Raw genomic sequence first — 27,170 nt, 5'->3', positions numbered from 1 at the left:
TAGCGGGGCATAGTTTGTACTAATACCAGGATACACTATAAACCGCGCTAAGCAGCGGGCGGCATACCGGTAGTACAGTTGCCAAGGATCTAGCTGCTATCGGATGGGTTCTATTTATACTGTTTCTTGGTTACGCCCGGGTTGCTCATTACTAAAGGGTGTAGTCAGCTAGGTTCTGAATAGTAAATTTCTTTTACATAGACATTGTCGACCGGGTAGCCTTCAATATACACAAAGTTTATCTTGCATTATATAATGCGTAGTCAAGGTAAGCCTTGTCTCTTTCCTATACCGCATGCTTCGTTGTCACGGATCTCAAACTGTCGCACGCTTTGGTATATTTGCTACGTTCATTAGTTCCGATGTTTCTGTCTTGCGCTGTGTTCCTCACTGGGTCAGTTCTCATACTCACAAATTGGATCCCGGCCAACACTTGTGTATCAGGCTTCCTATCCTCGATATGCAAAACGACTACCACTGCACCGTGCATTGCGATCTTAGCATGTAAAATGGGAACATTAATCTTACGTCCCGAAAGCTCGATCCTTCCCATAAACAGCCTTGGTCTGTCTCCTAGTCGACGTGAAGGTGCATATACCGCTTTGCTCACGTTTCACTCCGTCGAAAGACAGGCTGTTTGGAGTTTACTATACGAATTCGGCTAGCCTAATTGCTCTTTGCTACGACTTTCCAAGGTTGACTCTCCCCCCACATTGTTTCCACTTCTCAACATGAGCGCGACCGACATCGACTTCCTCGACCACCAGCGTATACAGTGAGAAGATCATATCCTAGGACAACAGGACAATGCAGGGTGACAAGGAAGGTAGCTTGTAAGTGTTCTCATCGTAACAGGATCCTGGCAAATGCTAAAGCGCGCTGCAGCGCGACTTTTCCGGCCTCAACCTTCCCATACTCGGCTGATGAGTCTTCCCCGTTGTCCGACGTCCCTTCCGAGCAGCCGGATAAGCTGGCGCCGTCTCTAGATGCCACTCCCGTTGAAATCGACAATGGCGACCACCAAGAGCCAGCGAATAGTAGTGTGGATGTTCCTGACTCGGCACGCGCGGAATCATCTGAGAATGACTCCAGTGATGACGAAGCTTGCATGTCATTCACGTGTCAACATTGCGACAGACCTTACTCTACCGACAAGGGCCTCGAGGTATGTAGTACTCGATACTAGACACCAGTACAAAGCATTGACCGGCTTATAGCGTCATCTAAAGGACGATAGTTCTAGGTGTGCGAGGAACCGCCTAGACGTAGGCGAAGTAACCTTGTGGACTTGTCCACGATGCCATGCGCAGATGGGGAAGAAGTACTCTGCTGAGGTTCGTTTACGCACGCCACTTCCATTTAAGGTTATACTTACTCTGTAATCAGCGCCATGTGAAAGAGTCGTGCTGGAAGATCTGCGACGAGTGCTGCGAGAGCGGAAACACACAATGCGATGCGATCCAACAGGACGGAAACTGTACCAATTGTGAGAAGACAAGCAAGTCGTGCACTAAATATACAGAGGCAGTGCCAGACTGTGCTCCAGAGCTTTTGGCGCGTCTACCTACGCAGTCTAGAAAGCTTAGGGCTAAGCAGACAGCAGCCGCTACGCGTCCGAAAGTCAAGCGTGAGAAGCGCAAGGCGGTCAAATCACCAGAGACCAGTCCACCATTGAAGCACGCCGCCAAGCGTCCTGCGGCCGCTGTTAAAGAGGGGAGGATCGCGAGTCATGGTGACAGTGCAATTCCTTACAATAACGATCCAGGTAGGGCACAACGTTCCCACCGTCATACATCGAATGAAGCAGTCCAAAGTTGGCTCCGCGATTACCAAGAATGTACGTTTACGAGAAGATATATTCTAATATCAGATTTGTCACAGGCTCAATAGATGCTGACATCATAGAAGCCCATGTATCGAGATCTAGCATCTTACCCGAGCATGCTCAACGCAATCGCCTCCCTCGGGTAGATACCTCAGACACCCCCGCCATGTTCCCTAACATGTCCAATCAAAACTCGTTTGCCTCGGGATCCTTCGATCCTTCCACGCCATATGCTGGCTCCGATCTGAATCAGAGCATGCAACGAGCGCTCTTCCGTCAACAACAGCACGTGCATAATATGACGATGTTGGCTCGGTATGAACAACGTTCTGGCATTGGGAAGTATCGTCTGCCACAGATCCGGAACCCTGTGACAGAAATGGACCTTGGCCAGCATTCTTTCGAGGATATACATCCTCCGGATGCTCGCGTGGGTAGGTTTCGCCCGGCTCAAAATGCCAAGTTCCATATTCACGAGGACGTTCCCAACGGGTATATGAACCAACCTCGCGGTGCTCAATTCCTTGCAAGTGCGCCGGGATCTCGACTGCCATCTTCACAATCGTCTACTAAACAGCTAGAGAGTGCTCAACCATGTCTACCGGACCTTGAGAGCATGGCTGATGCACAGAGCGTCGAAAAGCAGCACACACTCTATGAGCTTACTAAGCCGGTGCGTTTCCCTTCCTTCTGCCGAATTAGGTTGATACTGATACTTCCCAGAACCGCCCCCGAACTCCCGCTACAGATCCCACCGAACCAACGCTCACGCTCCAGATACACAGCAACACCTATGACGCTAACGGGAATACTATCTTCTCTATCCTGCTCATCCGAGGCTCCCAGGAGTTCGGGCCTCGCCTGGATGCTTACTGCCAGCACCGCAAGAAAGAATATGGCGCAGACTGGGTCTTCATCTACCGCTACCGTGCGCCGACCAAGAAAGACAAGAACCGCGAAAAGTACATAGACATCACGTACAACATGACCCCAAACGACATCAAGGATGAAGAGTATCCAGGTATGGCACTCGCAGATATGGACACCATCTTCGTTATGAAAGCTAGATCACGTATTGCAGTGATGGTTGCGAACGACCGCGGAGAGGGTCGCGTTGTCCCGTCTCCTGTAGGCTCGCAAATTTCACGCGAGGAGGTCGACATCAAGAACGGTGAGACTCTGGTTTATCAGGATGGAAACACTGCTACTCAATGGTTTACTCAATGTGAGGCCAAGATGAAAGAACTCCGTAATTCCACGGGTGAGCTGTCATCTACCATCTCACGCCAGAACATGACAATGATGCGGCTACAAAACGCAATTGCGGAGCTGGAGACACGCAATGCGCAGCTTATGCAACAGAACGCGCAGCTGCGTCAGGACTATCATCCTACTTTTGGTCCCACTCTTCCACATCTTCGTCAGGCCGTCCCCAATTCTGGCCGTCTCACGCAACTCCAGCGTAGACCCGTACAGGGCCCAAAGTCTCCGTCGTTCATGTCTCGGATCGAATCCGTTCGCGACCCTTTGGAGCCAATGTCTCGACAACAGTTCCCTCCGCTCATGTTTCCCATCTTCTCTGAAGGCGAGCAAGGTCTCCCCACCTATGTTGGCCAGCAGAAGCCAACGAACTTCCAGCCTTTAGCTGGGTACGTACCTTCTCAGGGCATGCCCATGACTTCACAGAACCTACGTCATCAGGACCCGGTTCAAGATGCGGCGTCCAAAGTTGCAGCTGGGCAGGATCGTGACAAGGCGGAGGAGTAGGACTTCAAGTCTGGCTGCAAGCAAATCTACCACTTCGCATCGACTGAGTCCGAAGTGGTTCAAACGTGCTCATGGAAGTTATCAGCGCTTAGAATGATGCGCTTTTCTTCAAGAGCCCAGTTGTCTCTTACAGCGTTGAGTGGCGCTCGACTCACTCCGATTTTCTCTTCTGGTGGACGATGACAACGCTTATGGATGTCTCAGATGACAATGTACAGCGTGATCTGTCGCTTCAACAATGCGTCTCGACGTACCAGCTCCGTTTCTGACTTCTGGATCTTGGATACATGTGAGGGGTATCTACCCCAAATTCGCACGAGCAGATCGCATCGTGTTGTTGGTCCAGTGTCAGCTACATGTGACAGGTAGAAAAGAAAGCGATGTCCCATAGAACCAGAATGTATAACGATGTTACCAACTCATATCCATGATGATAAGTCTATGGCGCTCGATTACGCCTGACTCTCGCCCGCGATTTCCGATTTCTGGTCAGGTCGCACGGAACTATCGATGAAGAGTGAGAACCTCACGAGCCTGTTTTTGAGGTTCGGAATGCAAGTTTGAGCTTATTTCCAATTGATCCTTTACTGCGTTGAGTCTTCTTCAATTCTTTCTCTTTTTCCCTGTCCCTGATCTTTTTCTCTTCGATCTCATCTGCGTCCTGTTTCTTAGCTAATTTGATACTTTTGACTAGCGCTTCCACTGAGTCTTCTACCTCTGTCCTTTTATTCGAGGTTACTTCAAAGTGCCGGAAGCCCTGACTGTGCGCCCACTGTTCTGCCATCTTGGCCCCGACTTGTCTCTTCTCCGGATCAGCCGACACGATATCGGCTTTGTTACCAACCAAGACGCACCCGAACCTCTGCCTCCCTGTGAGATATCTCTCACCAGCAGATTTTTCTAGTTGACGGCACATCCATGTATAGATATACGCATCATCTGTCACTTTTTCGAAACTCTCTCCTGAAGTAATGTCGTAGAGTAGCACGATACCATCCGCTTTACCTAGCGCATCCTCGAAGAATTGGGAATGGAAAGTCGGATCAGGATCGCGCAGTACGGTTGAGCTCAGGTCCATGAGGTGCAAGGACCAGGTTTCATTGGAGATGGTCAGGTTGCGACTGCGCATGTCGGGGCCTATGGCGCTGTAGTAGATGAAGGGTTTGCCTTCGAGAAACTGTGGACCATGAGTATAGGAAGCAAAGACAGATAAACGTGAAAGCTAAAGAAGCGATCAGAAGAGGACATTACCATGTCGGTGAAGCATGTTTTCCCCACGCCGGATTCGCCAATGACGACGATTTGTGCGGTACTCTCCTTTTCCGGCCTGCCCATTTTGAATTGAGGGTGAAGTGAAAGGGTGGGAGACTGAGAGTTTTGATTCTATTGAGCATTGATGATCAAGGTGTTGCGCCGAGGCATTCTGAGGTGGCCATGTGTCCGCACGTGTTCTGACGGAGCTAAGCTTGAAATGGAAGGTTATGCATGTCTCTTTCATGGAACTCCAACACGTTGGCAGGCTTCGTATTATAAAGTGCGGTTGTCATGTTTGCTAGCATCTTACCACTTAGTTGTCACGGAAAAGTACCCACAGAATAGACGTAAAAATAGTGGCCCATAACCACGCTAAGCTTCATCTACCGATCGACGCAGGGTTTTCCGACCGAGGCTAGATGGTAGACGACGCGCGCCAACGACAGGGGCAAGTCCTCTGAAGGCGCGGTTCTCGCCTTCGCGATTGACGTCGTAATAAGTTGAACACAGTTATTAGCCCTTTCTCCTTCTCAGTTTGCCTCACAAGGTCCTTTCTCTGAACCATGGCAGCAAGGGCCACATAGCAGCATGAGCACGATGCAAACAGCGTTCAGTCAACGTAGACAGTAGGACAGGCACGACACGCTGCGCCCAACAGACAGAGTATCTTCACTACTGTATACCTACGTCTACACATTCTACCGAAACATTGCAAACCACCGAGCTTTGTCCCACCTCCTCGTCCACCCACGCACCGCGCCCCACGACCGCCCCTATGACGTACCGCGATTATCCGCGTGCGCAAAACCGCCCTCCACCCCTCATCGACCTCATACCTGACAATCGCGACCTCCTCGATGTCTCCGACGAGGAAGACAGTTTCTATGGCAAGGATGACGACTGGCTGATCTCACCAGAGTGGCAAGCAACAATCGCACGAACTACAGACCGTATCCCGCGACGGATAAAACGCTACTCGGCTGTATACCTCGCCGTCGCATTCCTCTTCCTTGTGAGCTGGTGGACATACCTTGGGCCACGATACGCAAGATACAAGCAGGATTTGAGAGATATGGATGCCTCCCCGCTGTTGAGCTACGGGAACAATGTGCGCCCGGAGTTCAAGGGCATGATCCAGGTCAGCGATATGGACCAGCAGCATCTGCCTAAGAAGCATAGCAGGCTAATCTTCGTTGGCGACGTCCATGGGTGCAAGGACGAGTTGGAGGATCTATTGAAGAAGGTTGACTTCAATCACAAGTATGATCATCTCGTTTTGACTGGCGATATGATAGCGAAGGGCCCCGACTCACCTGGCGTCATCAAGCTTGCGCAGAAACTCGGCGCTTCCTGCGTACGTGGAAACTGGGAAGACAAGCTGCTTTTGTCCATCGCAGAAGGGCGAGAACGACATCTTGCGTCCACATCGGGGCCAGACGACTCTACCGAGCTTACGCTCGACTTCCTCGACGACGAGTCAAACTCGCACGGCGACAACAAGCTCCGCAAGCTCGCCAAGCAGTTCACCAAATCTGAGGTCTCCTACCTCCAGCAGTGTCCGGTAATTCTCCGTATCGGCCAAGTCCCAAACCTAGGCTCTCTCGTCGCTGTCCATGCTGGTCTTGTACCAGACACACCACTCAAGCGACAAGACCCCTTCCACGTTATGAACATGCGAACCATTGATCTCAAAACTCGAATACCGAGTTCCAAGCATGCCGGTACCCCTTGGGAGAAGTTTTGGAACCATCGACAGAAGAAATTGCATGAGAGTGAGCGAACGACGGTCATATACGGCCATAACAGAAAACGTGGCTTGAACATTCAGGAGTATACCTATGGATTAGATACGGGCTGTGTCAACGGCGAACGCCTCACAGCTCTCGTCATAGACGGGCACGGCAAGACGGAGATCGTACACGTCAAGTGTCGGAATGAGATGGGATACAATGCCGACTAGGGGCAATAATCCCGGTTGCACATATCCATTAGGCGTTTAAAGCTTTTGGCAGTTGTATCTGCACATGCATTCAGGAGTTGAATATTGTATGCAAGCATTGCGAGAGTGCAGCATCCCTGTATTATCAGGGTTAAGACGGCTCGAGAGCGTGTCAAGCGCCTCCTTTTTTTGTAGTTTTAGCATAGAATTGATATTCGTTTGACCATTCTTCAAGCAAGGGAGCCTTGTTCTTGCGCCTCTTCCATCTCAGCAAGATAACACAGCTAAGCCTATAAGAGAAAGAGGTGCGATATGTTGAATCGTGTATTAGACTCAATGATACAGTTTGTTTACAAACGAAATAGTGGATGTACTAGTAGATAGAAACTCCCCCAGGCCGGCCCTTGAACTCCTCCTAGTCTATAAAGTACAGCGAAACTTTGAACGCCAGATGGATGTCTACTATTCTGTCGATTCAGTTGTTTCGTTTAGATAAAAGTCTAGCACTCCCGAAACACCCGATAAACGTCACGAGGTACGGTCCTCGTACTTCGCAACGCGAGGGGGCGCGATTTCCGGGCTATTATCCTCGCTTGTAAGCTCGATCATCGAATCCGTTTGGCTCGACTGCAGCTGTGGAGGATACCAGACGTAAAAACAGATCATGACGATGAGCATCAACACGCCATCAAAGACGTACACGGGCCACTCGTTCATGTTCAGATAGCTGTCATGCCCCGTAATAAACTCAACCAGTCGAAAGATGTTGCGCACCGAAACAATGACCGAATTCACGTAAAGCATCCAGAGGATCGACTCCCATGGAAGATCAACCATCTCGCCTGAGCGAGCAAGGTGGGCTCGAAACTTCTTATGGAAAAGAATGCAGCAGTACATGAAGCCTCCGAATATCACGACCTGGAGCCCCAGTCCAGCGACGATAATGCCGTTCCCGTAATTGGCCACCTTCGGATGAGGTAGAAATCCTGCCCCGCCCGATTGTATGTTGAGGCAGAGGAAATCGCCTGCAACGAAGAATCGCGTACACCATTTTGGAGAGATGAGTGAGAAGCGCTCACCATGCACGGCTCGAACGACGCGGGAGTACACCATGTACAGTGTCCCGGCGAAGAGGCAGGGAGGTAGTAGAAGGAAGATCGCCTGGAGGAGGTAGGGGACCAAAGATCCCGTGTGATATGTAGCTAGTGCTCGACAGCCGTAACCGACTGGCTCACCTATTCATAAGGTTAGATTAAGCAGTGTCTAGGAATCCATAAATTTACGTACAGATTCCTCCAATGACGAAAGGCAAGCAGTACCAGGTCCGGTGCTTCAACATTTTCCAGGTATGGGCTATGGTCAAAAAAAGGAACAGGATAGCGAATGTGATGGCCGCTGGAGGATTGGGCACGTACTTCCACAAGTAGGCTCCATGGTAGGTTTCGAGAGTGGGCATGTTTTGACGAGGTGAAGGCCTAGGGACGAATCGAATTGCAATTGGTGCTAGTACCTGCTGGAGAGAGTCTCGAGGGGTTTTTCTACAAGAGACCTTAGCCGCCAAATTGGAACCTATAGTATTGTGAAGAAGTTAGTAGTTCATGGTGTGGTGCTCATGTATACACTTATACTTTGAGTTTCAAGGAGCTTCTGCCTCATTGACAGCCAAGACTTTATAACCTCAATACGCGTGTTGCGACGATGTCCTCCACTACCTGAGTTCCTTCCAGTCTCACGCATCATGCCCAGAAAGGTGTCGAAGACTTATTAGCCAAAAGGGGTTATGCTTGCGAGATGACAAGAGTCCTAAACTCGCGAAACGATCAACTCGCAAACCTAGCCGACGAGAGGGCCAATTCAGCAAGAAATATAAATGGGGATTGCAGTTAAGAAGGATGGTAGGGCTAGAGGCTTACCGTTTCAAGCGATACGCGTGTTACGTAAGCAGGATCGCCGCTAGTGTGTGGGTCTTGCTCCACACGATCAACTATTCGGTAGCCATACCCACTTACCCAGCACCGCCAGCATTGGCGAATCTCTCCTACAAATGAATACGCGTAAAGTCCCAATCCGACGGCATTCTACCGAAGATGCTTCGTCGGAGCCACAAGAAGTCACGGGGCGGTTGTTTGGAGTGGTGAGTTGCACTGATGTTGCCTCAAGCCTGGCGCTCCCTGACTGATTCAAGCGTCACCACTGACCTGATCATATAGCAAGCGACGGCACATCAAAGTGAGCTTTCGGCTGCTTCCTCAGTTTCACGGCTAATCTCGAGCCTTTCAAATTATTAGTGCGACGAACACCGTCCTAGCTGCCGACTATGCACCGTCTCCGACCGCGAATGCAGCTTCACTGCGCAGGCGTCACAGGCGACCCTCTCAACACCAGGGGCATCGTCTCGCTCAGTAAGCCCGGGAGACATCAACAGGCCAAATACGACTCCTATATTTAGCGATTCCCCCTTGACGCCCTCCTCCTTTTGCAATGCCGAGTTCTCGCAACCTCCGGCAATCAACGACCCAGGTGTTGATGAACCCATCAACTTCAACCACATGGAACTTCTCGCCCATGTAACTATTGATAAGGATATTTTTAATCTTGGTGTGGATGTTGGAGATTACTACGCTGGTCTCGCGCTTGGCCTGAGGACAAGTCTCAAGTGCCCATATCTTATGCACCAGATACTCGCCTACTCCGCCCGGCACCTGGCCTATCTACACCCTGGGCGTTCTGAATTCTATCTTCGACAAGCCACCACCCTAAAAACGCGCGCAGTCTCGCTCTTCACTGCCGTTCCAATGGATGTCGACCAATCCAACTGCATTCCCATAATACTCTTCTCTGCTATTCTCGGGCATCACTTTCTCGCGGATACCCTTGCTAAAAGAGATTCGAGCCGACTGGATGCATTCATCGCTCACTTCGTCCAGTGCGCACAGACATATAGGGGGGTCTATACCATCACCTTGTCTGCGTGGCCATTGCTAATGGAATCGGAACTTGCGCCTATCTTGTCTTTAAGTGCCAAATTTACTTCACGAGAACCAAAAGGGATTGATTGCCAACGTGCCAGTGAGCTGGTGGATAACGCACCGCACCTAAGCGAGGAAGACAAAGCTGATTGCGGACTAGCAATCCAGTATCTGCAGGTTGGCTTCGATGCAGCGTTAGAGGAAGACCCGAAGGAAATGCCGGTAAATCCCTACCAGATGATTTCTGAATGGGCAATGTTGGTTCCCCCCGGATTCACGCGGCTCTTAGGTAGCAAACGACCGGAAGCCTTGGTAATACTAGCGCATTACGCCCTCTTACTACACTACGGTAGACACCTTTGGCAAGTTGGAGACGCAGGAGCGTACATATTGCGCATTCTTGGCAACTATCTTGGGCCAGAGTGGAATCCTTGGCTGGATTACCCGCGGCAAAGAGTAGCCCAAAACCTCTGATGAGTCTCCATCAGCAAACAGACTCTTTATGAACTTCCGGACTTCTCTGGAGAGTGCACTAAACACCCACCTATGCGGATAACTCGCCACAAATTACTGTCAAACTCGGATTGCCAAACTGCAACCGATACAACTGCTACTGCGACACAAGGCACAGCTCACGAGCCAATATAATGCCTCATCGGGCTTTCATCAATGCCCGCGCGTAAACATCAGTGTACACGTCGTTCCACGAGAGGACCCTAGAGTTCAGCCACGGCGTGCTGGATATACGCGATATGTTCGACGTCGGCCAGCGCGCAAGCAGCGACGGCATCAGAGCTGGAAGCGTAGCTGGTGACTACAGGCATACAAACCGTCGCGTTAGCAACGTAGACGTTGCCGAGCTCCTAAACTACTCACCGAATATGTTGGGCACCTCCGACGGCCATCAGCGCGCTTCCGGATTTACAGCGCTAACCCGGCTTTTGTGTCTCTACCATCGTTCCGTCGACACCGCGATTCTTCGCCTTGGCTGTACAATCCACTTACATGTCGCTACGCTGCATACACTAAATCTTATTGAACCAATACCAAGGCATAGTTACCTGGAGATGTCAGAGTGTAAAGTAAGCAAAGCCTTAGTATGCAATGGACCAATGAGCATGTGGGGCACCTAGATCAGTGATGACGTGAGGAATGGAGAAACAATGTGACGATATAAAGGTTGTATCGAGCTCATTATAAACTAACTTTTCACTTTCAATCATAACACCGAAAACATCAACAATGGCTACACCAGTGTAGTTCATCACCGCAGCCTCCAGCGGCTTCGGCAAATACATAGCTCTTGAGGCTCTCTTTCGAGGCCACAAAGTCATCGCCAGCGCACGTAACACTTCAAGGATTGCCGACCTAAAGGAGGCAGGCGCTGAGACGCTCACCTGGACGTAACTTCCCTATTAGCCGAGATCGAGAAGGTAGCCAAAGAAGTGAATGAGAATTACAGATACATCAACCACCTAGTCAATGCCGCAGGGTATATATATCCTCGTCGGCGCGGTGGAGGCGACGTCGTAAGTGAGAGAAGAAAAAGTCGTAAATGCTCGGAGATAAGAATCTAGCCTAATGCAATTCAGACCAAAAGAAGACTACGACACCTTCAACACTAACGTCTTCGACATGCTCAAAGTCTCCAAAGCCTTTCTCCCTTACATCCGCTCTACTCCTGGCCACCGCACCATCGCAAATTTCGGCTACATCGCCTCCTAGCGCGGCGGCACGGGCTTCGCTCTCCACGCCGGCACTAAATGGGCCCGCTCAGGCATTTTCGAGGCCATGCACTACGAGCTCGCGCCACTGGGCATCTGCGTGACGGTCATCGAGCCTGGGTATTTCCGGACGTGGTTCCTGAGTGCTGGCGCTCAGGTTAAGAGTCAGAAGAAGATTCAGGAGTACGATGAGACGTCCGTGGGGCAGATTAGAGATTTGCTGGATAAGACGGATAATAATCAACCTGGGGATGTGGTCAAGGGTTGCAAGGTTCTGATTGATATTCTGAAAAAAACGGCTATTGTGGAGGGAAAGGAGGTGCCGATTCGAGTTGCACTAGGCAGCGATAGCCCGGTTTTCATTCGTAGGAAGTGTGAGGAAACAATTACGCTGTTGGACGAGTGGGATGACATTCCCAATGAGACGGATCATGAGTAGACGGTCAGCGTAGTCGGAGTCGGTTGTAAAGATCGAAGGTGAGTACAAAACTGATATAACGCCTAACGCCATTACCTGCATCTACCTCTACGCATTACTTAAATCAATAGGATTGCTCCGCCTGCCCCCTGGTGATCCGTTCTCCTCTGACGTACTCGCATCGTCCTCTTCAGAATCACCATCTGGTTCTACATCTTTTTCCCGCTTAATATTTTCCGGGTCCTGCATAAACCAAGGTGGCGCCACATTCTTGCGCGCTCGCACTGCAGCAGCATATATCTGGGCTGGGTCCATTCCAGGCTGCAGCGCCGGCCTTGGGGCTACACGTGGCTGAGGATGGTTGACAGGTCGTGGTATGGCGCTCTGCCTAGCTTGGTTCTGCATTAGCCTCATGTTAGCATTTCGCTGCTCAGCGAGTGTTCGTGGGGGTGGTGGCCGGTCGTTTGGCGGTCGTCGTCGTCCCAAAGGCTGTATTGGTGGTGGATGAGCATAGCGGGCCGAGCCAGATACATGTGCTGGTTGGCCTGGAGGGACATTGGGCTGTCCCGTGATGTAGTTGAGAGGGCCTGGGACAATTTTGGGCACTCTGTTTGTAGGAGCAGCATGGTTGCCTTGAGCAGGAATACGCGGATACATAGGCAAAGGAGGAGGTCGATGCATCTGACCTCTCCCCGCCGCAGGGTGGCCGATGGGTGGTCGCGCGGGTGGATTCTTTGGACCCGGGCCCTTTCCAGGGGGGCGAAAAGGAGGCTTGTCTGGCTGTCCAATCCGATCGTTACCCATCCTAATCTGTCCGGGTCGTGGCGGTGGGGGATTTTTGGCCCTCTTCTTTACTGCAGGCCGAGCTGGAGCGAGTCTAGCCTCTTCTGCCTTCCTCTTCTTCATTCCTAACCAATGTTCAGGCGCCGTTTCCCCAATGCGAAACTCTTCCAGGTGCTCAAGCGGATAGATCGCGAATTCAGGCAACTCAGCTTCTGGTTTATCAACAGACCCATATACCCTCTCCCACCTTTCAAGTCCCCTTCTTGTCTTATAGAGGAGCTGGTGTAAGCTTGGTCTCTTCCAAGGTGCGAACTGGAGGCAGAAAAAGACTAGATCATCTAGCCAATGGCTATAGCACTTGTTATAACCCTCGCAGTGTTGGAAGCCTTCGTTAAAAAGTTCTACGTCGGTAATTTTTCTGTTACGGCCTTCCATGAGGCTAAGTATCACTAATCCAACCATAAATATCTCCGACTGAATGTTGACTGGCTCGTTTCGATACTTTGGGTGAGGCGGAAAACCGTGTTCCTATCGCGTTGTGAGCTCCACTCAAGAGCGAAAGGCTGAATCATATAAGTACTTACTGGGGCAGTGTTACCCTGAGTGCCAACACCCACTTTTCCAGTGGCATACCTATTGTCGTCGAAGCACATACCGAAATCAATCATCTTAGCGGTTTTGAATCCAGGATAGAATCCAGCTTGCGCTTCACCGAGCATGACGTTCATAGGCTTGATGTCTGGGTTGACTATCGGTTTCCGATTACGGCTATACAGGACGTGACCATCCTCACGTGCTGGCTGGTCCTTATCAACCGTCATACCGGTTTCCATCAGAAGGAGGGCCTCGGCCAATGCGCGGAAGATCAACCATATGTATGGCTCAGGAAGTTGCTTGCTATGAATACGTCAGTAGGCTTCTGCACCAGTTCGAGGTTACCCACTCTGGTTGTCCTTGAAGCCTTTTGATTAAGTCTAGCAGGTCTCCAAATGGTGCATAGTCCATATAAATATATCCAAGCTGCGGGCCGTATGCCCTCTTGCGTATAGAGAAGCCATACGCATCAAGGATGCTCGCGCAGTTTTTGAATGACAGGGCCTCATGATGTGTGGATTCTCTCATGATGGTGCCGACGACTCCGAGCACATCTGTAGAACCAATTATTTTGACAACCAGTCGCTATCATCCTAGTCAGCTACTATTTTTTCAATAGAGTATTATATGGACAACAGGTAGCCCACCTTCAAAATTTGGCGGTCCTCCGTTACCAGAGCAAAAAGGTGGATGATTCGATGCGTAAGTTTGTTATCATACGTTTCATGCGGATTCTGATAAATAGTCTTCTCGAAGACCCATCGTGAGCCAGCCGGCCTATTCTTTTCTCCCGGTGGCTTTGGGTCCGCTACGTTCACTTGCTTGATGTCACCCATAGTGGCATCCGGTTTCGGATTTTCGAACCAGTGACCATGATGACCGGAAGCTGTCGGACGCACGTCAGGTACTTGAGGGTGATTCTGGAAGCGGTTATAATGGTGCCTTCCGTAAGCAATCATCTTTTCCCTCATTGCCTTATTCTTTTGGTTCCAACAACGGATCATATCCTGGGAATTGTCTACAGGTATCCTCGTTATTTGCGCTCATTTTTGTTACTATGGGGTCCTTACGCTGCCCACCTCTAACATTGTATATCTGGAAACCATGAACTAGAGACTCGAAATCAGGCTGCTCATTCCGGGGGAGTAAGGCCTCGAAGGCCAACAATATTTCAGACTTCACCTCGAAGTGGCTCGTATTGAGTCGAAGATCTGGGCGTTCTTTCGCCAGGACGATGTTCGTTTCCCGGTCAATTTCATCGGCATCTCGCCATGCTTTGAGAACAGCATCTTGAGATGGGATTCCTAAATTGAGAATATGAGTGCTCATCTCTAAAGAAGATGCAAGTCACTTACTTTGATCCTTGTCCCAGCTGTTCCTTTTGAAGCCAATGGCGAACCATTGGAAAATGGTTCGCTCATTAGGCAATAAACTTATCCAGAATGTCTGTTCAGCTGGCGCTCTTATATCGTAGATCTGGTCCGCTATTCTGTCGTTCGGGAAAGCTGGTGTTGTCATTGTTCGAGATATATCTGGTATGCGTGCTATAGTCACTCTACATACAGGCGAAACAGAGGTTTAAACAACTTCGTCCATCTTGGTCCGAACATTGACACGTCCAATACAGGCACGCGCCCTTTGTTCGGCAAGAATTGCTTATATCTTTGTTCTCAATCTGGCCGGATTCGGTGTCATGCCAACCCTTCTGTTCCGCCTCTGACGTTGAGGCACAATGAATGCGTAGTGCCAGTATTGGAGTGAGTGACCATTTCATTGGATGCTGATAGTAGCCTTAGACCGTTTCTCCTGTACACGCCTTTGAATCGCCAACACCTGTTTCTTCAAAGGACGCAAGTCATAATCCCATGAACAGGTATGCCTTCTTCTCAATTGGTGGTTGACTCCTTTCATTTCCCATCCTTCCTTCGAGTCAGGCAGCAGCACTACCTAGAGATGTCCGTGTATGCTGGTAGGATAACCAGCCCTGTTGTGTAAGGGGCCGGCCCTAGCGAAATCGGCAGTTTAGGGTGCGGTAGACCTACCGAATTCAATCAGGCAGTCTAATAACTACCGATGGAGTTTCTTTCCTGTAGGTGGATGAACCTAAAGAGTGCCTCCTGAAATGCGTGGACGCCTTCCAGACCGATTTAAATCAATCAGTGTCATGGAATGGAGTTCCCTCTTGGTTCTGAAAAGCTTTCTTGAGGCTGCCTTCAAAGTAGCTTGTTTAATTTACTCTGTGGTATTGTGCTCAAAGCAGCATCCACCCGAGCCGATGGCAGAGCCTAAGAGGCTCAGCAGGTGCAGCTTCAGTCATAATACAAGTTATCGCAGAAGTGTTACCAAGGCGGTAATGCTAACAGGTGCTGTGGAACAACCTTATTTTCGAGACACTGGGAGAGCAACGCCCGTGATACATCGAGTCCAAGCACCTTTGATCCGAACAAAGAGGTTGGATCACTGTGGCGTATGCCATATTCCTTTGTTGAAGAAATGCTTTGATGGAAAACCGCTTTGTTGATACTCTCGGAATTAGACCGCTTCACTAGCCAGTGTCAACGTCCCTCGGTATGCATGTGGTATTAGGACGGAGCTTAGGTGTTGTCGATGTGATTAGCGCGTGAACCCATTGGTGGCTAGCAGAGAGTCTTGCTGATTGCTTTTGACTGCTCGTAGCGAAACTGGCCCGGCCATGCATGTCCCTGCGTAACGCTCGCCTGCCTAAATAGTGTAAGAAGAGGCAAAGATAAGAAGGTTGAACTTTCCGAGGTAGGAAGCTGCACGGGTTCGTACTAAACCACATATGTCCACATTGCGACTTTGGGTTGTTATACAGATACTTAATCCATCCACCGTTCTAGAGACTAATATTCAATGCCTCGGTACTTTGGTGCAAGATTGTTATCTGGTTCATGGGTCAACAGCGGATCGAAATATTGCCTACCATTTAGGATAAGGCGGCACCTCTTCACCCTGGCTTTTCTCGAGTCAAGGTCTTGACACCTGCATGGAAAACAGACACGATTACAGTCCTGGCTATGACGAAATCAACGTATACTAAAAAGTCTTCAACCAGGGTGCGCGCGACCTCTCTTTGAGGGAGCTTAGGTCCATTCTCAAACGAGCAAGATTCCCTCGCTCACTTCAGCCCTGCTGCAAAGGTGGATCAAGAGTCGCATCGCCTCGTCACTCAACGCTAGCATCAACGTCTTCGTGCGTAACCGAGCTCTCCACTTGCCAAAAACAAGCGAAAAATGCCAAGCGCATTCCGTGCGCGAACTCTGGTTCCGTTAGACATCCGAGACTAACATATGCGTGACTCGAAACCGCGTAGTGCATATCGGCTATAGGAAAAAATGCAGGCTGCGAGGTGATGGCACATCGGTAGTTTCGATGGGGAAGCAAATGGCCCGTTGACAACAGAATAAACAAGTTTGAGGTGCAGAAATCGGGGGAAAGTACCTGCAGTGTAGATCTCATGTACCCCGATGTCACTTCGAAGAGACGTTTAACGTATATCAGCTACGCGAGCAGAGACAATACTCGGCTAACGATGTCAGCGGGCAACGGGAGTTCGTCTCAGACGGAATGACACCTTTCGATGTCTGTTCAGGCATCCCATCTTCGCGTAAAACGTCGCATCATAACAATGCTGATATTAGCCGGCCTTTGGTTCTGGACCCGTCGATAACGCCATGAGACAAGATCCTAACATCCCGGCTTGGCATAATGGCCGTTCCACATCATAGCCTTTCATTAACCGTTACACTCGCAAACGCCTCCGTGCGTTAATCGCACGACCGAATACCCAGACTTTGGTACGCCGCTTGCTGATCATTCGATTTGTGCTACTAGGGTGAAAGCCTTGAACGCCTCCGAACCGAAACCTCAGCCCTCAGGGGGTAAGTTCCGTAAGCCATGGACAGTGAGAGTCTCCAAGCGAGTGCAGGCAGTACTGCTATGAGTAATGCAGACGTTGAAAAGGGAAGATGACTCGACTTAGATTCTGCTTTCAGGAAAAATAGTGCGCTGCTCTTCTCTCTCCGAGTCAGAAGCCAGCCACGCCCCGCCTCCATACGCTCCTTTGCGCGTGTCAAGCTGGCCGCCACTCTCCACTACTCTGAGGTCATAGGATTCTTTCTGGATAATGGTTCCCTCTGATCCAGCCCCTGAACTGCCTTTCCCAGAGCCAATGCCACCGGTTCGTTCGCGGCCATGATATTGGTATGCGCTGTTGTTTTGACTCCGTTCTCGTTGGGCTTTGGAGAACAAGGCCTTGAGCGCGGGGATAGATGCACAAAGTATTCCCATATTGACTTCGACCATGGACCAGAGGTTGATGGGTACGCTGTCGTAGAAGGGGTCCTTGGATTCGGTGTAGATTCGGATGGAATGGAGACGCACGATTGAGGCGATGCAGGAGAAGATTCCGAGACTGAAGATCACAATCAGAGCGAGCTTTTCGCGGCCTGGTCGGCGCACTTTGAGGAGGGTCGTGATGGGAAGCACGAGGATCCAGATATCTATTGCGATGTTGACAGAGCTGGTGGCTTCACTGTGTGAGCTAAGTACGATAAATGAAGGTGTGCAAGTCTTACTGTAAAACAATGCTGTAGTATTGATGCATTTCCCTTGTACCATACCTGTGAGATCCCACATCTTGTATAGTGGTATACATTGCGTCAAGCAACATATTACACACACGATGCAGAAAAGGCCCAGGAAGTACACAGTTCCTTTGCACAAGTGCCCGAAACGCTTTTCTGCAGCTAAAAAGTGGTCAACTGGAAGTTCTCGCACAGGACATTCAACGCTTACCGATGCGCAAGTAGAAGAAGAGGATAGACACCTTGATGGCGTTGATAGTAAAGTAGTATATGATCTCAATCGCCAAGGTCGTTCGAATTTGGTTTACCATCTGCTCAGGCTTTAGGACTCGGCCGCTGAAGCCCATTCCATTGTCTCGCAGCACAAAAATGGTGATGAGATATGCGACAGTGAGCAACTGCACTTGTTAGCAAGTTTGTTCTTTAGATGCGGTGATGACCTACTAAGGCAGCCAGCATTGCCCCATCATCTTTGCCCAGATTTCGCACTATGAAGGCGCGTGTATATACACGAAGAGCGACGACGACAACTAATACTATTAGCTCAAGCAAATCTCTAATAGCACCATCCCACTCACTTGAAAGTACTGTAAGTGCTGTAGCAACACCAACACAAGTTTTTTGACTGGCAAGACTCTTTCCCATGGTGGCATTGTTTGAAGACATGTTGAGTGGATTGACGCAAAAGGAAGGTACACGTAACGGTGAAGATCCTCGGCCCCGAGGGCAGAATATAAGTGAACTGAAACCATACCGGAAGCTGCGCATGTACCAAACAAGTCTAGCCCAAGTGCAGGCCAGCAGCGGCAGGGGTCTGATTAAGGTTTACAAATGGAGTTATTGCATTACGATAAAGATTCCGACATCTGGGCTTGCAAAAATCGAAACCATACCGGACCCTGTGCCACGGCAATCAACTGCAAGTGAGTGGGAATTCCAAGCCGTTAGTGGTCAATCATATGTTTAAAGCGGATCGTGGGTATAGAGACGATGATATAGCCGTTATGTGCTTGCGAAGCAGTGCGGGTCAGCCATTACAGGTCTGTTGGATGCATTTGAGTCAAGTTGAAGCGACAGAGCCTGAGTACATTCCTAACAATGGACAGATCAGTAGACGTACGCACCCTTTCCGGAGAACGAATGTAGGAATCAAGCAGTGCACCCTGGGTCACGGTTATGAGGTTTTGTCAGAAGTTTTGATTCTCGGATCACTCCGAACTTGCTCAGGCTAAACATGGTGGTGCAAGAGACCTTACCCCTTTGCGGGGTATAGAACGGCGCGGGGTCATCCGGTTGGACAGGGTCGCGGGCAAGTAATTTTCTGGGGAAATTGCGCGGTAGTCCGGAATCGTAGATCTAATTGGAGGCAGTAGCTCAGTAGCTTAGTGTAAAGGATCGTCGATCGACTGAAGCGCATTTGGTGAACTCGAAGGAAGAAACGAGTAATGCCCCGCCATCATGAGCACATACCTTTTATCCCATGATGAAGCGAGAATAATTAGCATAACCCATAACTCGGCTCAACCCAGTTTCCACCGCTTAGCGAACTCTATGCCCTCGGCGAGAGTTCCTACCCTTGCATCAATAGCATAGCCTTGTTCCTCAAACTTGATGCATTCCGCCCAGAGATCCTTGAGTGGAACAGAGAACGTTTCAATGAACTCGTTATCTTCCAGTTCAGGCTTCGGATTCTGGTTCTCGGGGCGCGAGAGGTCGACCGTGACGTGAATCATGCGCAAATTCGTATTACAGAAGCCTGGATCTACACCAGGTATCAGTCAAATTTGGAGGCTTGAACGATTTCGTGGGCGGAAAATAGTCTCCACTTGAAGAGCCTTGCAAATCTCGATCATCGAGGGAGATAACGGCGATGCTATAAACGAGAAGACACGAGTCGATAAGGAGATAAAGATTGACAACATTAGAGACTAAGGACGTGTTGGGCTGGTACTCACCATTGAACATTACCGGGCTAACATCGAAACTCCGGTCCTTGACTACCTCCCCGATATAGCCGGTCTCTTCCCTGGGAGTAGCGACACGATCAGCTTGGTCTTTATAGGAGGATATGAGACATCCCTTAAGTAGTCGCATAGGGATATCCTAGAATGGGAAAGAAGGTTTGTCACGTACTATTGCTTCGTTAGCAAAACAACGTCTGATGATAGTCGCGGTAGGGACTGTTGCACCTTCAGCTCACGCAGGGCGCATGTCTCTGGCGACTCGTTGGGGTCAATCAAGCCTGCAGGGATCTCAATCACAGTCGCGTCTACAAGAAAAAGAGTCCAAGTAAGCGATTATCTCAGTAGCATTCCATACTTGGACACGTACTGACTGGCGGTCGCCATTGCTTCTGGAGTATGATGCGAGGCTCTTCATTCGGCTTTGCTGGATCCTGAAGGATCGCTGCAATGCCAACACCGTCAATGTCAGACCCGGCGGGCCTGGTGAGACGTTCGGCAGATTCCCATGTGCGCTCGACGCCCTCGGGATCGGTGTACGTGATTCTGGGACGGTCAATGCTCCATGATCCATGGTTCAGTTATCAGAGGGACTTGTGGGTGATGGTCTAGATTCAACAGTGGCTGCTTACGTACTTGACGAGGGTGGCCCATCTGGCATCCTGGTAGTCCTGAAAGGGGTCAGGGCGCTGTCTGGCTCAATAGCCGCATGCTACTAACCAGCGGCTCCGTCTTGAGGACTTTGGACTTGTCAGAGGCCTTTGTGAAGGATGCCATGGTGATTGCGGTGATACGAAGACGAGGTCACAGCTCAAGGCGGGGTTCGTTGGGGACGTTGGGGATGTTGTGCGAGAGAGCAGAGGGGTATCGCGGGTTCTGGCATCACGCATGGGCGCGCCTTTCCGCCAAGAGCCTCATCGCTGCCCACAAGACAAGTCAACGGCTGCAAAAAGCCCGCGCTACTCATCTCATGCGATGTTTTGCATGCAAATAATAATAAGCTTTTCCAAGCTCAGCTCTAAGAGATACCGCCCAGCGTTGACACAAACCCCTCACTTCCACCTAGAACAGCAACAAACAGCGAGCGGGGATCGCAATAGGAGTAGCCTGAAACGGAACATTAGGGCGGGAGCGAGGTCGACGGGTGTATTAATCATGGGCAAGACGCTATTTCGCGGTGACACGGCCCCTCCTTTCACTAAAACATCATAGGCGAGGCTTTAAGAATCGATAGTCTTGTCTAGCAAGCTTTGGCGGTCTCAACACCCAACAGACGATGTGTAGCCTCAGACGCCAACGATGACATGTTAAAGCGGTCATGCCGTTAGATTCGGGCCGCCTCCTTTTTACATTGGGCGTCTGGAATTTGGAGGCTGCATTTCGAACACACTCGGCGCACGACGGCGCAAGTAAGCGGTCTAAACAACCGTGGAAATCCAACCACCGGGCAAAATCGCAGTTCTTGTTCGTCGAGAATGACCGTCCGAGGTGGTAGTACGAGCTCATTTCCAAGAATGTTCAATGCCACCGACCATGAAACAAGAGAAAACCCACACTTTGCCGTTGTCGGTATTACACGACGCACTCGAGCAGTTACATCACATCTATCGAAATACCATCATGACTTGTCGCTCCGAGAGGCTCCGTGGATGCATTAACTCTAGCCCTGTCTCGCCGTATTTAGCACACCTGGGCAAATTGTTCGCATCGACTGCAACCATGCTCTGCTCCGTTGACGGCAGAGTCAGAGGCAAGAGCTTGTTGTTTCATTATCGCGGAAGTCTACCCGTTCAATCGTGGTGCGACATCTGCTGCGCCGTCACGCATTGTCAGGGTCAATGTGATACAGCGTACCCGGGCCTGCATGCGCTGTGTCACCTGGGTTTATACCTACTGTCAACCTCGTGGCTGCAACATCCCAACGCAACAAGTCGATTGTTATGTTCGTGCGCATCCCTCTCATCCCGAAGCCTAATTTCACGATCTCAGCTTCTCGGAGAAGGGCTGAAGAGCGGAATCGCAACTAACATCGATGTGCCGTGCCATGCCTTAGTTCCTCCGGAAAGATCCTTACGCGTTGACCCTTTTCCACGCTTGGCTTGTCCAGCTCTCGCTACGCGCCTGGTCTGTGATGACATTTCCCCTGCCAAGCGTACGTAAGTGCGTTGCTGGGCTGGCTGAGTGGCCGCCTTTCCTGTTCCTATGTGAATCCCCGCGCGGCTCAGGGGGATTACGGGACGAGGGGCGAATCATGTCTTTTCAGCCGTAAACATGACTTAGGCCTACCGCCAGATACTCGCCACACATTTGCCAATATTGGTCAAGGGCGCTCATAGTGTACCTTTCTCCTCCTGCTCGCGGTGGAGCATTCAAGGCTGCCAGTAACTCGTGCAAAGCGTGCTTAATGCCCCACGACACATGGCCGCTATGCTTTGGTGCCATCTAGCAGAAGCTTTTCCAAATAGTGTGAGCACCAACTAAGGCGTAAGGCTGGCTGGCTCAGCATGGGCGCGCCATAGGGCCACGCCCCCAAACCTTGCCCTTCACCAAACGAGCGAGCCAAGACAATTGGTCTTCCTTTTTTGGAAACGTGCACAGCTCAACTAACTTTGATTGGCCTTCCCCCTCGCTTCACGGGCAAGCCGTGAGATCCAGGCCGTCCCTCCGCTTTTAGACCACGAGCAATGGTATGGATAGCGCCATATGCTGGCAGCGCGCGCCTGCATGAGCCATCCTCTTTTACTCCCCTCCCCCGGTATCTGCCTTTCACTTCCTTCGAGCTCCCAGCTATTCCCGCTTGAATTCCTTCCTTCCTTCCTGTGTGTCTCGCTCACACGTCCTTTCGTTTCGAACAAGCACAGCGTTGGCCTCCGTACATATTCTGCCTTTCCGCGTTTGGGTAATTTCTGCCTATAACGAACGCTCATTTCCTGAACGACTACAGTCCTGCAACCACTTTGGAAAAGTCGGTCCGCTCTATTACAATTCGACCTTCGAACCAAGTCCTCGGGTACTTGTACATCGCCTATACAGGACGTATCTGTGGGCAGCTGCAGTTTAGGCATCTCCAGCACGCGGAGCCTACCCGGTAGATCAGTATCACTGTTGAGCAAGTCCGCAAATTTGTTTAGAGTAGAAGAACATCGGCAAACGCTCTTCATAATGGGGGGATCAAATTGGTTCGGGAGCCTGCAGTTGGCGTATAAGTACATGTGAGTACCATATGACACTCTTAGCATCGTCGACTGACTCAAGCAGTGTTGTGTTCGTGGGTTTACTTATATTGACTATCATTGGTGGAGCCATCAAAGTACTCTTCAACCGTAGAAAGTAAGTAGTGTCCTCAAACACCATGGTGATCCTACTAACTTTGATTTAGGTTAAAGAAGGCAAAGAAGACGGAGCTCGAGGCAGGCCCAAAGGAAGACACAGTTGAGCTCAACCAACGTGAGAAAGATGAAGGAGACCTTTTCGGCATTCGCGCCATCGAGGCAGGGTTTTATGCTGGTGTCGCCCAGTCGCGCCCAACATCAAGAGCAGGGTCCATTATCGAGCACCCAAACATGAGCTCCAGCACTCTTGTCGGAAACCCTAGCTCGCCTCTGATGAAGGGCCATTCGACCAACAATAGTGTTCTCAGCCTCAACTTGGGCAACAGCAACAACACTGTCTCACAGCAAAGAAAACAGCCCCCGCCCATTAAGCTTCGCCCATCTGAGGCTGAGCTAAGCGGAAGGCGAAACCACAATGGCGCTGTCGACATGTCTCTCCAGGTTCCTCCATCTCCTGGTCACCCGCGTGGCCCCGCGTCTCCTACATTTGGCGGATCCGACAGTGATAGCGACGGCTTCACGTCTCCTCGGTCCATGTCTCCCCGAACCGCCGATTTCAACCCCCAGCAATACACACCAGCACCGATGATCCCAATGCCTGACGCTCTCAGTGTCTCTTACCATTCTGGAGCCGATAACAATATCAAATCACAGACCGCCTCCTTCAATAACTCGCCTGGTCAGTCACCCACTCCACCATCGCCTGGCAACCCACCCGTAGCAAGACTACCTACCCTCCCTACGAGCGCCTTGAGGAAAGAATCTCGGTCTCCGTCGCCCGAGTCATATCGTCCCCAAGTGCGGGTTCACCAGCCGAGTAGGTAGACTTTTTTTGGTTCGATCTGTGTATCTTTAGCATCTTAATAGACATGAGGGGCCTTCTCCTGACATTTTACAAGATAATGAGCCTGCGCAATCCTCTTCCGCTCCTCACCTGCAGCCCCGATCCCACGCCCCGACGCACAAACGCGATGAGAGCGATGCCAGCAGCCTTTACAGCAACGGAAACCGACTAAGCACATACCAAGCCTACCAAGCATATCAGAAAGACGCAGACCGCTCAGCTTCGGCAGCGTCGACCGAGTCGTACAACTATAACTTCTCATCAACGGATGAGTCTGGTCGCACCTCAGTTGCTCTTCCCAATGACAAGGATGGCGAACGACGACCTAGTCAGTCGAGCTCCCTCCTTGCACCAGGCTTGATGCCAAACGGCCAGTCTAGCAACCAGGACTCTCGACTGAGCGAGTTCTACGACGCTTACTATCGCAACTCGCAAATTGTCTCCGCTCAGCCGGTTGAGATGAAGCGAATCGTAGATAGGAAATCTACTATCATGGAAGTCGACTCGCCGATGCCGTCTCCGCTTTTTCCGAAAACACAACAGCCTGGAGCAGCGTTCTAGTGACGTTGGGTTATGCTCGACAAAAGATAGGCTAGGCTCCACTAGCAGATGTTGCTGATGGAGCTTATTCATGGTCATCAGCAGCCTTATCGTATCTCGACGCACGGATCAGGTGCGGCATGTTCATAGCGAGGCGTTTCTTTGGGTCCTTCTTCTTTCTGATTTTTTGTGGGGTTTGGTTGAAAATGAGGTGGATCCACAGATGGCAGTGGGGCTTGGAGAAGTGGATGCGCAATGGATAGGGACGATTCGAATGGTGCACGCAAAACGGGTCACAACTACGACGAGACGCTTCTTCCGCTCACCTGGAATACTTATGTACTTACTTTTATTTTGTAATTTATATTAACTTTTCGTACCGAATGGTGCGCGACATAGCTTATGAAGCTGTACAATACATAAAGTCGATTCAGCACATCCTTCATGGCCCAAACTTCCTACTAACCACGAATATAAAAAACGGAGAACTGCGTTAGCATGAGGCCTTTCAGAGGAAGCCTGGTGGCTCCCATGCGAGCATGTGAAGAAAAAAAGTATATATCGAGGCATAACTTGCAGTAGCCAATCATAAAATCATAGAATCCTTCATCAATCATAGCATGTCAGCTTCTGATTAGACGTCTGGTGCAGAAGCTCCACTTGACGAAAGATTGTGGTTCGATAAAGAAGGTGTAGAAATACTGGTATATGACCAGGGTGAAATGACCTTCACGCCACTGGACCCTGAGCCGCGGCAGCGCTGCCCCTGGCAGAATAAAGGCGGTGAGGTCGATTTTGGTTTCCAAGACGGCTGCTTAAGATCGCCTTCTCGCCACCGCCAGTGGGAATTGGACCCCTAACAGCACTCCCAACCTTGTCTTCCGCGGTTTTTGCCTTCTCTCGGTTCCTGACGGATGCGACTCGACACGACGAATTCATTTACACCGAACAACGACCCACACTCCTCGTTACCATGCTCACAATGTTTTCTGGCACGAAGATAACGGCGCTGCCGCCTGGCGTCAATCCAGCGTCGTCGCCGTCGCAACTGCGAGCGCGAGGCACCCCGTCGTCCTCAACACCCAAGGCAGACTCCACATCGACATCAGACTATTGCGAGGAAAGGCGGCACATACACCATGAGGCCGACATTGTCATCGTGGGTGCGGGTGTTGTTGGCTGTGCAGCAGCCGTCGCGTTTGGCAAGCAAGGCAGGAGCGTGATTCTGCTGGAGAAGAGCCTGAAGGAGCCGGATCGGATTGTCGGCGAGCTATTGCAGCCTGGTGGAGTCAATGCGCTGGAGAAGCTGGGCATGAAGGGTACGTCTTCCCCATAGTCAATTGGAAGCCGGAGGCACTGACAGCGAAATAGATTGCCTCGACGGCATTGACGCGATTCCCTGCTATGGCTATCAAGTCTCCTACTACCGAGAACCCGTACACATCCCCTATCCCAACAACCTTGTCACATCCTCACCGTCAAAAACCCCAGAAGGTCGCTCCTTCCACCACGGTCGCTTCATTTCCAAACTGAGGGCGAAAGCCCGTGCCACACCGAATGTCACCATTGTCGAAACAACCGTAACCAGGGTCGTCAAGAGCGACTACACAGGCCAAGTCGTAGGCGTAGCGTGTCAGACAGAGGGCAAGCAGGACTACTACTTTGGCGCTGTAACACTAGTAGCAGACGGCTATGCGTCCAAATTCAGGAAGGACTACCTACCACACCAACCACAAGTGCGGAGTAAGTTCTACGCTCTCGAGATGATCGACGCAGAGCTGCCCATGCCGAACCACGGCCATGTCGTTCTGTCTGACGCACCCCCGATTCTCATTTACCAAATCGGCACACACGAGACGAGGGTACTAGTTGACGTGCCTGAAAACCTGCCCAGCGCAAGCGTCAAGGCCGGGGGAATAAAGAACCACCTGCTCAACGTCGCACTCCCCAACCTCCCAGAATGCGCCCAGCCAGCATTCAGGCGCGCCGTCGAAGACGGCAAACTCCGCTCCATGCCAAATTCTTTCCTTCCGCCCGCGTCGCAAAAGACACCAGGCCTTATCATGCTGGGCGATGCGATGAACATGCGCCACCCGCTCACGGGCGGCGGCATGACCGTTGCCTTCAACGACGTCGTCACCATGTCCAATCTTCTCTCTCCAGAACTCGTGCCCAACCTCGAAGACACAGAGGCGGTGCTCAAGGCCCTCAGCCAATTCCACTGGTCTCGCAAATCCGGCAGCAGCGTCATCAACATCCTCGCCATGGCATTATATTCACTCTTCGCTGCCAACAACCCCTACCTGACGAGCCTCAAGAACGGCTGTTTCCGCTACTTCCAGCTCGGTGGCCTACATGTGTCGGAGCCGTGTGGTATGCTCAGTGGCTTGGTAGCGAATCCGTGGACATTGGTGTACCACTTTTTCTCGGTGGCGCTGTACGCTATTTGGTGTCGACTATGCGAGGTGCCAATTTGGCAAGCTCCGTACGTGATGATCGTCGAGAGCACGATGATTATCTGGACGGCTGCGCGTGTTATTGGGCCGTATCTAGTTTGGGAGGTCAGGCGGTAATCAGCAAAGAATCTCTTGTATGTGAAACACGCGTATTATG

General features: G+C 50.8%; 13 protein-coding genes across 13 annotated transcripts; 8 read left to right on the top strand and 5 right to left on the bottom strand.

Annotated features, from left to right (window-relative positions):
• Positions 1–807: 807 nt before the first annotated feature.
• Positions 808–3,592, top strand: K460DRAFT_402944 (uncharacterized protein; the record flags this gene model as incomplete). The annotated part of the gene is made up of 6 exons (XM_040936574.1): positions 808–833; positions 886–1,165; positions 1,218–1,334; positions 1,387–1,837; positions 1,909–2,498; positions 2,549–3,592. The coding sequence occupies 6 exons, from the start codon at positions 808–810 to the stop codon at positions 3,590–3,592; spliced, it is 2,508 nt and encodes an 835-aa protein (XP_040790170.1).
• A 526-nt stretch (positions 3,593–4,118) lies between these two features.
• Positions 4,119–4,927, bottom strand: K460DRAFT_374636 (P-loop containing nucleoside triphosphate hydrolase protein; the record flags this gene model as incomplete). Its single annotated transcript, XM_040934689.1, has 2 exons — positions 4,119–4,769; positions 4,844–4,927. The coding sequence occupies 2 exons, from the start codon at positions 4,925–4,927 to the stop codon at positions 4,119–4,121; spliced, it is 735 nt and encodes a 244-aa protein (XP_040790169.1).
• A 364-nt stretch (positions 4,928–5,291) lies between these two features.
• K460DRAFT_363670 (ser/Thr protein phosphatase-like protein family) lies at positions 5,292–7,011 on the top strand. The gene has a single exon (XM_040932863.1). The coding sequence runs from the start codon at positions 5,622–5,624 to the stop codon at positions 6,804–6,806; it is 1,185 nt and encodes a 394-aa protein (XP_040790168.1). The 5' UTR covers positions 5,292–5,621; the 3' UTR covers positions 6,807–7,011.
• Positions 7,012–7,313: 302 nt separating this feature from the next.
• Positions 7,314–8,473, bottom strand: K460DRAFT_392919 (RTA1-domain-containing protein; the record flags this gene model as incomplete). The annotated part of the gene is made up of 2 exons (XM_040935913.1): positions 8,073–8,473; positions 7,314–8,020 (listed from the first exon to the last, which is right to left on the bottom strand). Exons 1-2 carry the CDS (start codon positions 8,239–8,241, stop codon positions 7,314–7,316), a joined length of 876 nt encoding a protein of 291 aa, XP_040790167.1. The 5' UTR covers positions 8,242–8,473.
• Positions 8,474–8,872: 399 nt separating this feature from the next.
• Positions 8,873–10,228, top strand: K460DRAFT_277402 (uncharacterized protein; the record flags this gene model as incomplete). Its single annotated transcript, XM_040928178.1, has 3 exons — positions 8,873–8,919; positions 8,996–9,014; positions 9,074–10,228. 3 exons carry the CDS (start codon positions 8,873–8,875, stop codon positions 10,226–10,228), a joined length of 1,221 nt encoding a protein of 406 aa, XP_040790166.1.
• A 278-nt stretch (positions 10,229–10,506) lies between these two features.
• K460DRAFT_402939 (uncharacterized protein) lies at positions 10,507–11,479 on the top strand (the record flags this gene model as incomplete). Its single annotated transcript, XM_040936573.1, has 3 exons — positions 10,507–10,836; positions 11,015–11,157; positions 11,347–11,479. The coding sequence occupies 3 exons, from the start codon at positions 10,507–10,509 to the stop codon at positions 11,477–11,479; spliced, it is 606 nt and encodes a 201-aa protein (XP_040790165.1).
• K460DRAFT_61485 (estradiol 17-beta-dehydrogenase) lies at positions 11,186–11,961 on the top strand. Its single transcript, XM_040938566.1, has 2 exons — positions 11,186–11,283; positions 11,347–11,961. The coding sequence occupies exon 2, from the start codon at positions 11,546–11,548 to the stop codon at positions 11,915–11,917; it is 372 nt and encodes a 123-aa protein (XP_040790164.1). The 5' UTR covers positions 11,186–11,283; positions 11,347–11,545; the 3' UTR covers positions 11,918–11,961.
• A 43-nt stretch (positions 11,962–12,004) lies between these two features.
• On the bottom strand, positions 12,005–14,791 carry K460DRAFT_414320 (kinase-like protein; the record flags this gene model as incomplete). The annotated part of the gene is made up of 6 exons (XM_040937664.1): positions 12,005–13,207; positions 13,264–13,576; positions 13,623–13,858; positions 13,921–14,291; positions 14,344–14,577; positions 14,629–14,791. 6 exons carry the CDS (start codon positions 14,789–14,791, stop codon positions 12,005–12,007), a joined length of 2,520 nt encoding a protein of 839 aa, XP_040790163.1.
• A 2,289-nt stretch (positions 14,792–17,080) lies between these two features.
• K460DRAFT_306970 (uncharacterized protein) lies at positions 17,081–18,525 on the bottom strand (the record flags this gene model as incomplete). Its single annotated transcript, XM_040930049.1, has 5 exons — positions 17,081–17,823; positions 17,872–18,042; positions 18,092–18,278; positions 18,325–18,410; positions 18,459–18,525. 5 exons carry the CDS (start codon positions 18,523–18,525, stop codon positions 17,273–17,275), a joined length of 1,062 nt encoding a protein of 353 aa, XP_040790162.1. The 3' UTR covers positions 17,081–17,272.
• Positions 18,526–19,104: 579 nt separating this feature from the next.
• On the bottom strand, positions 19,105–20,685 carry K460DRAFT_363663 (uncharacterized protein). The gene is made up of 6 exons (XM_040932862.1): positions 20,562–20,685; positions 20,478–20,512; positions 20,212–20,387; positions 20,070–20,149; positions 19,836–19,905; positions 19,105–19,642 (listed from the first exon to the last, which is right to left on the bottom strand). Exons 1-6 carry the CDS (start codon positions 20,616–20,618, stop codon positions 19,401–19,403), a joined length of 660 nt encoding a protein of 219 aa, XP_040790161.1. The 5' UTR covers positions 20,619–20,685; the 3' UTR covers positions 19,105–19,400.
• Positions 20,686–21,048: 363 nt separating this feature from the next.
• K460DRAFT_61364 (uncharacterized protein) lies at positions 21,049–22,232 on the top strand. Its single transcript, XM_040938565.1, has one exon. It carries the CDS (start codon positions 21,363–21,365, stop codon positions 21,999–22,001), a length of 639 nt encoding a protein of 212 aa, XP_040790160.1. The 5' UTR covers positions 21,049–21,362; the 3' UTR covers positions 22,002–22,232.
• A 303-nt stretch (positions 22,233–22,535) lies between these two features.
• K460DRAFT_363662 (uncharacterized protein) lies at positions 22,536–24,993 on the top strand. Its single transcript, XM_040932861.1, has 4 exons — positions 22,536–23,053; positions 23,100–23,171; positions 23,221–23,990; positions 24,073–24,993. The coding sequence occupies exons 1-4, from the start codon at positions 23,004–23,006 to the stop codon at positions 24,576–24,578; spliced, it is 1,398 nt and encodes a 465-aa protein (XP_040790159.1). The 5' UTR covers positions 22,536–23,003; the 3' UTR covers positions 24,579–24,993.
• A 537-nt stretch (positions 24,994–25,530) lies between these two features.
• K460DRAFT_352708 (SE-domain-containing protein) lies at positions 25,531–27,130 on the top strand (the record flags this gene model as incomplete). Its single annotated transcript, XM_040931670.1, has 2 exons — positions 25,531–25,876; positions 25,929–27,130. The coding sequence occupies 2 exons, from the start codon at positions 25,531–25,533 to the stop codon at positions 27,128–27,130; spliced, it is 1,548 nt and encodes a 515-aa protein (XP_040790158.1).
• Between the last annotated feature and the right edge of the window lie 40 nt (positions 27,131–27,170).

This window comes from Cucurbitaria berberidis (genome assembly GCF_010015615.1).
Source record: "Cucurbitaria berberidis CBS 394.84 unplaced genomic scaffold K460scaffold_2, whole genome shotgun sequence".
Classification (NCBI taxonomy): Eukaryota; Fungi; Ascomycota; class Dothideomycetes; order Pleosporales; family Cucurbitariaceae; genus Cucurbitaria; species Cucurbitaria berberidis.
Note: the sequence above shows the minus strand (reverse complement) of the source record. Positions and strands in the feature narration are given on the sequence as shown.

Excerpts from the sequence above, each read along its gene's own strand:
- K460DRAFT_363670 (XM_040932863.1), top strand. The coding sequence starts at position 5,622 with ATGACGTACCGCGATTATCCGCGTGCGCAAAACCGCCCTCCACCCCTC.
- K460DRAFT_61485 (XM_040938566.1), top strand. The coding sequence starts at position 11,546 with ATGCACTACGAGCTCGCGCCACTGGGCATCTGCGTGACGGTCATCGAG.
- K460DRAFT_363663 (XM_040932862.1), bottom strand. The coding sequence starts at position 20,618 with ATGGCATCCTTCACAAAGGCCTCTGACAAGTCCAAAGTCCTCAAGACG. Across the intron at positions 19,906-20,069 it reads GCGCCCTGCGTGAGCTGAAG|GAAGAGACCGGCTATATCGG; the intron begins GTGCAACAGTCC and ends GCTACTCCCAGG. Across the intron at positions 19,643-19,835 it reads TAGCCCGGTAATGTTCAATG|ATCCAGGCTTCTGTAATACG; the intron begins GTGAGTACCAGC and ends TACCTGGTGTAG.
- K460DRAFT_61364 (XM_040938565.1), top strand. The coding sequence starts at position 21,363 with ATGCCACCGACCATGAAACAAGAGAAAACCCACACTTTGCCGTTGTCG.
- K460DRAFT_363662 (XM_040932861.1), top strand. The coding sequence starts at position 23,004 with ATGGGGGGATCAAATTGGTTCGGGAGCCTGCAGTTGGCGTATAAGTAC. Across the intron at positions 23,054-23,099 it reads CAGTTGGCGTATAAGTACAT|TGTTGTGTTCGTGGGTTTAC; the intron begins GTGAGTACCATA and ends TGACTCAAGCAG. Across the intron at positions 23,991-24,072 it reads AGTGCGGGTTCACCAGCCGA|ATAATGAGCCTGCGCAATCC; the intron begins GTAGGTAGACTT and ends ACATTTTACAAG.